Source organism: Pelobates fuscus, chromosome 1 (genome assembly GCF_036172605.1).
Source record: "Pelobates fuscus isolate aPelFus1 chromosome 1, aPelFus1.pri, whole genome shotgun sequence".
In the NCBI taxonomy this organism is placed as follows: domain Eukaryota; kingdom Metazoa; phylum Chordata; class Amphibia; order Anura; family Pelobatidae; genus Pelobates; species Pelobates fuscus.
The window spans coordinates 266,683,717-266,695,657 of record NC_086317.1 but is presented as its reverse complement, the minus strand read 5'-3'; the positions used below and the strand labels follow the sequence as shown (position 1 = coordinate 266,695,657).

At 35.7% G+C, this 11,941-nt stretch overlaps 1 protein-coding gene across 1 annotated transcript in view; it reads right to left on the bottom strand.

The window, feature by feature from the left end:
• Positions 1 to 488: 488 nt before the first annotated feature.
• The window catches only part of GLOD4 (glyoxalase domain containing 4), a 36,164-nt gene continuing 24,711 nt past the window's right edge, over positions 489 to 11,941 (bottom strand). Inside the window, exons 6-9 of the mRNA XM_063444588.1 lie at positions 10,874 to 10,960; positions 9,687 to 9,800; positions 8,350 to 8,436; positions 489 to 602 (exon numbers count right to left, since the gene is read on the bottom strand). Of these exons, the coding sequence (XP_063300658.1) occupies positions 537 to 602; positions 8,350 to 8,436; positions 9,687 to 9,800; positions 10,874 to 10,960 (354 nt within the window). The 3' untranslated portion in view covers positions 489 to 536. The remainder of the gene's footprint in view (positions 603 to 8,349; positions 8,437 to 9,686; positions 9,801 to 10,873; positions 10,961 to 11,941) is intronic.

The window sequence follows — 11,941 nt, the reverse complement described above, 5'->3', positions numbered from 1 at the left end:
TTATGTATATTTGCTGAAAGAATGTCCACTTCCCTATATGAACGCCAGAAATAAAGATAGCTCGATATAAAGTAACAACTAATCCTGCAGAGATTTATTAACTCAAAGTGTACGTTATAGTTAAACATACCGAGTCACTATTTAGTCAGAAAAAGGCAGCGGTGCTGGACTGGCTCAAATGATGTAGGGGTAATACACTGAAGTAAACGAACAGCACTTGACAATAAGAAATGGAACTAGATCCATGCAGTGACTATAAATATCACAGAATGCTGACCATATAGTGGAGCTGTGGAATAGCTGGGTTGAACATTACTAGTAATGATCGAAAAATAAATAAATATAAGTAGGAATAGTGCCTTCATGGGCACCAATGATAGTAAAGAGAAGATAAAGACAGAACACTATTACAGAGCAAGTGTCACATGAAATAAAAAATACACATTTGTTTTACTGCACAATACAGTATTTTATTTTATGTTTGACTTTGTCAGTCTTCGGTGGAGAACACCGTTTTGAAGTTTTAGTAGTTTGAATTATGCTGAAGGCTTCTGCATTTTGCGCTTTGCAAACCACTCTTCACTTTTGTCAGCTACCATAGCCTATAAATGACAAATGACATTACATTAAAAAAAAATATATATCAGCATTACAAAACAGCAAGCATCACAATTTAACCCAAACCTGCCATAATAGCAACATAGCTTTAATACTTTTTTGTTATTTTGACCAAATATAATTTGAAGACATGGCTTCTATGGCAAAATGTGCTTTGTTTTTAATATTATGTTTATACAATGTTATCCTGTGATCTTTCAAATCAAGGACTGGACCAGTTAGAGCAGTCATAACAAGCTCATGTTAGTTATTTATTCCTATAGAGGCAGTACAGAACCTTAGGAATCTTTAGCAATCTTCTGCAGGACATGCAGTCTATTTTGGAGGGAAATTTTAAAATTAAATCCCTCTGCCCATAAAGCTCCCTGTTACTGTTTGTCCTCGGCTTAGCATGTAGTCTTCACATAGCATGGAGTGACGGGGGTGGCGGCTCCTGGATAGTCTGTGCAGAAGATCGGGTCAGCTGGCGAGAGTTTTGTTAAAGGTCAGTCTCCCAGCTAGGCACATGCATCCTTTTAGCTTTGCCGGGTGCAGGAGAGGAGGAAGGCATGTTAGCATGTGACTGGGAGGTTTTCCAAGTGGAACGCATGTCCAACTGAGACTGCATGCACAAAGTGACCTGAGTGCTTGATGCTAAAATCTGAATTGAAAACCAATAATGCCGGTATATAAACCCAGCCACAGCTTCTGACAGCCAGGTTCTTTTTCATTACATTATTTGTGTACTCCTCACCTGCTTTCCACTACACCTTGGGGATTTGTAGGTAGGAAAGTTTTCTACCTTTCCATACTTTATATTATCACTCAGTAACATATGCCAAGTTCAGTTTTATTTCATTATAATTCTCCTGAAACAAGTGATGAACCTGTTGAAAAAGGCAAAGTCGTGGCAAAAACTAAACACATAGCTTGCTCCTCCTGATACAAACCTTTGCCAGATAGCTTTAAGAAAAAGATGTCCATTTCAAGTACCAAAGAAGCATTGGATGAATCCAAGAAAGTCGAAATATCATACTTGTTTTAGCTGGTTCAATCTAACTTTCCACAAACTCTTCTAGATATTAGATCTGCTTCCTCAAACTGTGTACAAGACCGTGGGATTTCAGGATAATGGTACATAAACCCAAGAAAAGTAAAAGGATTGAAGAAAAAGATTCTGCTTCGGGTGATTCCAGAAAAAAAAACTTACTTAAGTTACTTAAAGAAGTCTCAAACATTATGGAATATTCTCAGAGTAAGCACAAAAGCAGTCTTTTCATTCCAATTTCAAGAAATGTATTATCAGACAATGGCAGGCCCCTGACAAACATCCATTTATAACAAATCAGTTTAAAACAATCTTTTCTTTGAAAAAAAGAAGACAAGGTTAAGCTGGAGGATTTACCTAAAGTGGCTGTGCCTATAGCCCAATTAGGTAAGAAACCCAGTCTACATATTGGAGCTGTGGCAAGTTTCAAAGATGTTGTCAGTATAATTATACGGGCAGACATTTTGTGTTAAGACAGAAATAAAAGTGTATACTGTTAGTCACCATCAGAACAGAAGTGACTCAATTTTGTATCACAATGCAAAGACAGACACAATTTTTCTCTCTGTACTCTAGTCACTCAAGCCTGAGCTAAGGAATACGACTAATGTAAACATTGGCAAATATAAGACATGATGTCTGCAGCAAGGGGGGTTGAATGCAGCAAGGGGGGGTTGAACGCAACAACCCAGAGTCAAATTATATATATATATATATATATATATATATATATATATATACACACACACACACACACACAATATCCACTTATAACTTACTATTATTATATTAATCATATATAAATAGTGCTATGTTAATAATACAGAATATTCATGGATATAATATCAATGAAGAAATGTCATATTATTAAAATAATATATTTAAATGTGTGAGACATGTATATATCACATGCTGTAACGTTACTAACTATGTAGCTTCACACAAGAAAACCAGACACACAATGACAGATAACACTTAAAAACTAACAGAATCTTACAAAGTTCCATTGTATAGAGAGGGTGAAACCAAGGCTAAGAAGTGTCAAAATCTAATTTAATGGCGAAAAAGTAGACGCTCTGTCTAGTAAAAACCAAAGAAAACTCTTTGAAGATTGACATGTTTGTGACGAATGGTTATCCAAAAGATAACCAAGATGATGTGAAATGAATCACGAAATACAGTTAACCCATTATACAAAAAGGTAAATGGGCGCCCTGACAAGAATTTTCTGTGATGTAATTGCGCCATCTACTGACCAAAATCTAGATGATAGTTTGTAGGGAAGACACGCCCACCTTACTCTATTGTTCACTATCAACTAGTGACGTATAGAGAACTTCTCCTTTTAAAAATTAAGGACAAAGGAGAGAGAGACACTGAGAGACACACTCACACTCTGGGGAGAGACTCACACCTAACATCTGATGGCTAACATCTAAGATCTGACATCTGGAGCCAAAGCTGGACACACCTAAAGGTAATTCTTTGTATCTTTTCCAACTAACACTTAACTCTGAAATTCTTTAAAATTATGAACTCTGAAAACTTTCACATTTCCCACAATTCTCATCATACCTGCATTCACCATTTTGGGATACATCTCCAAGCATGAAATTGGAATTTCTACCAAGAGCTGGTAACTATACTGGTTTTATTAAATTAATTGATTTACTAAATGGCAGAATATACTTGGATAAAAGCTTGTGATTCAAACATTAAGTAATCATGATTCGTTAATGATATATAGAATTCGTAATTCCATTCCTGCAGGTGGACAAATGAACTCTATATTACTTTTAACTTTAAAAATAGAACACCAGGTAATTATCCAGATATATTAGGTTACGTAATTTATAAATAGTAATTTTTAATTAGTGAAGTTAAAATTCTGCAAACGTAAAATCTGGTAAGAATTATTCTTATTGGATGGACAAAGGAATGGTCAAATGATCTAGTATGAGAAATATTATATTTGTCATTGCAATATAAAAGGATATCTTGCATAGGAGAATTGTAGCCAGCAGTGAATAAGTTAAATCAGTGTGATTTGACTGTTAGCTAAAGTTTTTATTGCTTTACGCTGTGCTGCTGTGAGATGCTGTGTTCTGAGTAGCAAGCTGGTTTCAAAGTGAAGTGTCCTGTCTTGTTGAAAACTGCATACATGTCGATATAATGTTGCTAGATTGAACTATCTATAAATTGTGTTAAACCACTGCCCTATTTTATACTTATAGGGACACTATAGTCACCTGAACAAATTTAGCTTAATGAAGCAGTTTTGGTGTATAGAACATGCCCCTACATCCTCTGCCATTTAGAAGTTAAATCCCTTTGTTTATGAACCCTAGTCACACCTCCCTGCATGTGACTTGCACAGCCTTCCATAAACACTTCCTGTAAAGAGAGCCCTATTTATGCTTTCTTTATTCAAGGTTCTGTTTAATTAAGATTTTCTTATCCCCTGCTATGTTAATAGCTTGCTAGACCCTGTAAGAGCCTCCTGTATGTAATTAAAGTTCAATTTAGAGATTGGGATACAATTATTTAAGGTAAATTACATCTGTTTGAAAGTGAAACCAGTTTTTTTTTTCATGCAGGCTCTGTCAATCATAGCCAGGGGAGGTGTGGCTAGGGCTGCACAAACAGAAACAAAGTGATTTAACTCCTAAATGACAGTGAATTGAGCAGTGAAATTTCAGGAGAATGATCTATACACTAAAACTGCTTTATTTAGCTAAAGTCATTTAGGCGATTATAGTGTTCCTTTATGTTATCCCTAAATATTCACTGATAATTGTCATGTATGTCACATATTATTATTATTGTCACAATAAATTATATTTGTATAATTAGTTTGTGATTAATATGTGAAATACAAATCCTCTAATACAGGGGTTCTCAACCCAGTCCTCAGGACCCCCTACCTGGCAGATACTGCAAAATATTAGACTGGTCTATTCTGTCCCAAAGTTTCATCCATCAAGAATTTAAACCAGGAGATTATCCTTCTACCATTTTGAAGTTACATTATTTTGAGGTTAAGCAGCAATTACTCACTACCAAGGATTTTCGAAAATCTAACCATTTCTTTGTCTGTTGTCATGGTTCCTGAAATGGTAAAGTAACTTCTAAGTCTGACATTAAAATCCTTTTAAATTAAATATTACATTAAAAATAGAAAAAATAATTAACAAATTACCCTTCTTACACTTTCTCACCAGTACCCAAACTCTACTTTACTGATGATGAAATTATATCTCTAAATAAAGTACAATGTCTCATATTTCCCACTTCCACCATCAAAATTAAACTGTTTCTCCAACCCTTCTTAATTATTAAAAGAATGTTGCAGTATTCAGTGTATGATATATGATCTGTGATATGATCAAGATTGATGATATCAGCTAATCTAATGCTTTCTCATAGGGAAGAACTGGGAGGCTAGGTGGCATGCACGGCAAAACGCTGTGCTGCGCCAATCAGATGGCCTCTATGAGATACTATGCCAGGGGTAGCCAACCTGCGACACTCCAGATGTTGTGGACTACATCTCCCACAATTATTTTACAGCCATAATGCTGGCAAAGCATCACAAGAATTGTAGATCACATTAACTAGCCGGCACTGACAGCCACTAGCAATATTTAAGCTCTGCAATATAAACAGTACCGTTGCTACATAATACAATATTTTACACTGTAGATGTAAAAGTTCGGTCTGGGTGTCTATAATGTCTCTTTAACTTTCCAATAAACATGGGACTATCTCAACAGCATAAAGTTTAAGTATTTTAGCTGAACAAAGTGCACAGCTAGTGGGGCCTTTGCATAGGGAAAATACTATGTATAAACAATGATTAATTATTATATCTTACTCCACCTTCTGCAGTCGTTTATAAGCCATGATTGACCTGTCATTTAAACATCTCATACACAATAATAAAATAACTGCTGTGCAAAGAATTATGGTCCATAACTGTGGTCAACTCTTATTGTTGCATTTGTTATACTGGTGGCTTTTAAAGGCATTAAGTAAAGGAAATAAACATAACAGTGAATTGTGGTTGTGTTTTCTAGTAGTTTGTGGTACCATTCTCCCATAAAAAATGACCTAAACAAATTATAGCAAGTGGCTCCCATTTCTCACAGGACATGTGAATTATTAGGGTTTTTTTATACAGGGTGATGTGTGTGGTCAGCAGACTCAATCTCCTCTTTCTACAGTTTACTTTTGTCATTGCACACATTCATTTAGCACTAATTATAGGGCTGATTGAGAAAAGCCTCAGGTTTTATAGTTAAAGGGACATTATAGTCACCACAACAACTACAGCTTAATGTAGTTCTTCTGGTGAGTATAATCATTGTCTTCAGGCATTTTCATGCAAACACTGCATTTTCAGAGAAAAGACATTGTTTACATTCCCCATAGGGACACCTCCAAGTGGCCACTGGAGGTGCTTAATGGCTCAGTGCTGCAAAGTAGGCAGCACTGCCGTTCAGCGTCCCCACGCTGAATTTTCTTCATAGAGATGCATTGATTCATAGAGATGCATTGGATTGGCTAAAAATGGGCAATTCTGATGATGTCATCAAGGAAGCACCGGCGGATCCCCACTGCACTGGAAATAAGGTGAGTTTTAATTCTTTTTAAGGAGGCTGAGGCAAGCCACCTAAATGGTGGGTTTAACATTATAGAGTCAGGAATACATGTTTGCATTCCTTACCTATAGTGTTTTTATAAGCTTTGCTTATTGAATATTCATTATAAAATGTGTGTGTGTGTGTGTGTGTGTATAGACACATAAGCATAAAACAATACAATAATTATAAAGTCAGTGATATATAATCACATAACTTCTAAAAAGAGAAACTAAGACTAACACTAAAGAAGCCCACATATTTTTGCAGTACATTTTGTTAATTGATGACCCTTTATCAGATTTAATTGAATGGTTTATACATCCAACATTATATAGGCGAACATGTGATACTCCTGCATTTCGCACATTTCGCACATGGCCTTATCAGTCGGTTGCCCACCTTCTTTGAATTGAATGCTTACAAGAGGACTGTTACATCCCTGGTTTATTACCATTTAAACACATAATTATTGTACATTTTAGAATTCTGATTATTAAAGCTAATCATGCATATAAAATAAAGTAAAAACAAAAATAAATATATATAACAAAACCTTTACGAGTATCACGTAAAATTTTTGTTTATTAATATTTTCATTTAAATTTATAGATTTTACTTGACAACGTTATACTTGTGCCTTTATCAGAAAACTCTTGACACGTTATAGGTATACATATTACCATCTAGTATTAACATATCTTCTGCACCCTGACATGTAGTACGAAGCAAAAAAAATACAGCTGTGGCATTAAATGGTGCACACTTGGACTGCCTCCAAGAACCTCTCCAATGTCAACATCTACTGCAAACAAGACTTGCAGTGATATATGGTTCATTGAATATAATGAGAATGGTTCACATGGAAGTATTAGGACAAAGCATAGGCTCTTTATTAAATATATCGTATATGATATCATGGTGTTGTTAATTATATTTTTCATAGTAACATCAGTAATTATGGATTTTTGTAGGACTGAATTAAAGAAGATATCTGATGGTAAATAAAATTTTTCTTCAAGGGGACTTTCATTATGATGACGGGGTACGCAAGGCTTTCAAAATTGTGGCGGGGATGGCTAGGGACAACTGGCAACAGTTTTGATGCAGGGTGTGGACAAAATGGTAAATCCACTAACCTTTATATATTTTTTTTATATTCCCCACCCACCAGCCATGGATGGGATCTGGGGTGTACACTAGCCCACACCCTTGCTTAATTTATTAGTCCCAACTTATGCTGGCTATGGGTGGAGGCTGGGGAGGACACTATGCTTCTACTATTTATTTTAAATATAGCCATGTTGCTTGTGAGTGGTGCTGAGTATGTGATGCCCACAGGTTTCCTGTTTATTGAATTACTTATTTTATTACAGTAACTGCTCACTGTTTATTACACATACCATGGATGGGAGAATAAGTGAGATATCAAACCTCATTAATGGGAGGTCATATTAAACCTGTAGATTTTTTTTTGTTTGCTTTTTTTTATGTCAAACAGGGTTAGTCATTAAAGAAGGCAGACAAATGTGCTTGTATCACACATTTATCTCCGGTTATTTTGAGCAGCTGACCCATTTATCAGCTGCTTGAATTTCACTTGGCATTAAATAGAGCCAAAATCCAATAATAATAATGGTAATAATAAAAAACAGCCATAAAAAGGCCGATAACTATCGACTGTTTTTGACTGAATTAAATCGAGGCCATAGTGTTTTCTTAAAGGACCACTAGGAACCCAGACCACCAGTGTCAAAAAAGATCCCCATAGGAAAGCAGAATAATACTTTGCTATGGGCGGGTTTGAATGCATGTGCGCCTCTGGCCACGCATGTGCATTCGGCTCCAGTCGGGAGCGGATGTAGATGGAGGAGGAGAGGTCACCAGCGCCAAGGGAGCCCGGCGTGGATTAAGGTAAGCAAATAAATGGTTAATTAACCATTTATTCGCCGCGGAAGGGGCCCTAGTCATTTTGTATTCCGAACACTATAGTGTTCCTTTAAACTCCATTAACGCTTTACCTACATAAAACAGCTTCTTTATTACAATGAATCAGGAGCTTACATCATTCAGAAGTTTTTCTGCATTGGGATCAGTCTGGGAGAGTTCTTGAAAAGCTTCATCCCCAACAAAGCAAATTTCATGTCCATCCTAAAAATAAAAATAGGAAACACATATTATATAAATCAAACCGAACAAAAGGTATGCACAATCAATTAACTGCAACATTTAAAATGTATTTTGATCAATAGGATTGCATGTATATACATTATAGCTTTTTTTTAATATATATTTATGCTTCCGGGGAACATGAATAGGTGGACAGTTGGCTGCTTGTTTGTTTTTTATCGAGGTCGTTGTATCTCAAAACTAAGCTTTTGATTTGAGGTGTGTGAATAGATTTTCTTTTAAAATAGGGAAAAAAAAAAGCAATATTAATCACAAGGTTGAGGATTACTGATCAATTAAATGAACACTATAGGGTCAGGAACACAAACATGTATTCCTGACCCTATAGTGTTAAAACCACCATCTAGGTGGCTTTCCTCACCCCCCCCCCCCTCCCTAAAAGATACGAAAATGCATCTTATTTCCAGTGCTGTGCAGAATTGATGATCTCAGCCAATCCAATGCTTTCCCATAGGAAAAGCAATAAACATGTAAGCTCAACAGCTACGTCAAGGCAAATCTCAGGTAAGTCCTGCACTGACAATTCACCTTACCGCTTTCAGCTTAAAAAGGTACAATCTTGAATGAGACAAAGAGTATTGTTATGAACCCCTACAAATAAATTATCCCTTAATAGGGTGGCAGCACTATAACATGGCTGTATAACAGAAACACAAGAAAATAAGCCCTAAATTACAAAAGGACGTAAAGAAGCCCTGTACTTAAACTTCCACTACTCTTTTGCTGATGAATACTAGCCATTGCTGCCACCAAAGATTAGTGTGAGTGTGGGGCTTATTTCGTTGTACTTTTATTTGCTTTTGCACTCACAACTCAAGTCACTAATCTGTAAGCCACAATGTGTGTAAACTGAAAACAGCCACAGTACTCTATAAGAGTCAGAAGCAGGCAGACCTCTCAATCACCAGGACAGCCTCTACTTTTCCAGCCTTTAATTCTGGTATATGGAGCCTAGCCTTATCCAGTAAATTCTTGTCAAACTGAGTTTTATTGGATACGAGTTTTATCCACTAGCAGTTTATCACACAGGATTAATAATTTAATAAAACGGTTTATAAACGGATAGGATTGTATGGTAAAATTACATCTATTTACTGGAAAAACATAAATATGCAAAGCAACCTTAAAATGAAAGGCAACTCCAAAACACATTTGTTACATTGCTCTATATTTTAAGTACCAGTTGCTTTTAAAATCATTTGAGTACTTACAGGGTCAGCCAAAATTACAACTTGGACTGTAGCTTTTCCAGGAGTGTCCAGGCTCACAAGCGGAGTTAGTATTTTCTGGTTCTCCTTTTTCATCAGTGCTTCAATGTTGGGAAGCTTATAATACAAGAGAATGGGGAGACAAATCAATGAGCAGGCAGATTACTGTGCAGTCAATAGTATACTTCAACTAGAAAACAATACAGAAATGAAGAAAATTGTTGTCCTTTCACAGATAGGAAATATGGATTAATTTTCCGACACTTACATACAATTTGGCCATGGTTTAAATTTTAATTTATAAGGATGAATTACGCAGCCTTCAATTCTTTCTTTCTCCTTTCTACCCTTCCATTATTTATTTTCTTTAACTTTTCCCCTCTACTCATTACTTGCAGTCAAAATATCTGCCTTTCTCTAACCTCCTGTTGAGAAGTCTTTTTACCAGCTTCTCTTCTTCTCCACACAACTCCCTTTCCTGCTCATACATTAGCTACATGATCAAGAAAGATTCATATGATCATTTTTCCTAACTTACTACACACAAGAACCCTATTTCTGACCTTTATTGTGGCAAAAGCATTGGAGAGCCCAACTTTTCTGGTGGAAAGTGGTTGTATTATTCAAACATTTTGTATAACCACCTCCATTTTTCCCTCTTGCCTCACCCACTGTTAGACCCTTGTCTCATTTATTTTTTGTATTTTGAAAACATTTAATTATTTAAGTCAGATTTAGTTACCTATATTTAGAATTTAAGTGCAAGTCAGGTCAGATTTAAAGTGTTACTCTAAGCACCAAAGCAAATTTAGCATAATTAAAAGGACGCTATATGCACCCAGACCACTTCATCTCATTGGCAATAAAGCCAGCTTGCCAACGTCACTGAGGAGGTTTGCCCTGCTTGGGGAAGTGTCCTGAAGCACAGCAAATCAAAGAAGACCGCAGACAGAGAGGAGGTGGAGCAGTGGATGGTTCAGAGGTGGGTGTTACATGAAGAGTAACACCCACAAAGCTTGAAGATGGCGGTGCTGGAATTAAGAGAGGTGAGTAAATCTCTCAATTGTAATATATGTAATATTTGGTGTATTCAATATATATCGAAGCGAGTTCAGGAAAGAAATTTTTTTTGCACAACAGGTTCACCTTAAGAATTAAGAATGAATTACCAACAATTAATTTACTCTTACCTCTTCCTTAGGGCAAGCAAATGCAATTCTGCCAAAAGCTGTTGCATGGTCCACTGGACCACCAATTTCCTGCAGCTCCAATTTACACTAAAAAGGAAAAAAAGAAGAAAAAAACAAACACTGTCAAATAGACATACTATAACTTGTTTAGAACTGGTAAAGTGGTTTGGGCAAATAGTATCAGAATAGAAACATTTAAAATAATTTTATCGGGGTGCAAATAAATTATGTTGCAGGACGGTCCACTTTTTACAAGTCAAACAATTCCAACCAAAACAACATTTTATTGAACATTTTAAATAATACACAAAGTCAATAAAATCCCTTTTTAAAAAACATTAACCACAAGTTAAATACTATGCTTAAATATAAAACTATTAGAAATCATGAAGTTGAAAATTAGGTTAAGGAGCAAATTGCATGTGAAAAAAAACCTTTAAAGTGCATACAACGAAACAATGCAATTTTTCACATGAGATATATATATATATATATATATCTCATGTGATTAATAAAATAAATGCAGCAACCAAAGGATTAACCTTGTGCCTTTTAGATAGAATATAATCAATTATAAAATAGTGTGCCCAAAATATAAATACATGACAAAATACTTATTTATAAACTTCTTCAGTGTAGCATTCGGAGTATCAACTTAAAAACAGATGACAAAGACATATAGTGCAGAGCATCTGTACAACAGATATATATGAATAAAAGCAAAAAAACATTAGGTATTCAACTCACTGGATTCAAGTGGCTTACAGTTAGGTCTGGAAACATTTGGACACGGACACAAGTTTTGTTATTTCAACTGTTTAACAAAATACATTTTAGTTACAGTTTTATAATGAATATGGCTAAAAAAACACTATAAGGTCAGGGACAGAGACATGTATTCCTGACCCTATAGTGTTAAAACCACCATCTAGCCCCCCTGATCCCTCTTTCCTCCCTAAATATAGTAAAATCTTACTTGTATTCAAGTCTGCAGCTGCTGCTTCTGCCCCTGATATGCCTGCTGTCTGCTGACATCATCAGAAGTGGTGGTCTTAGCCAATCACATTG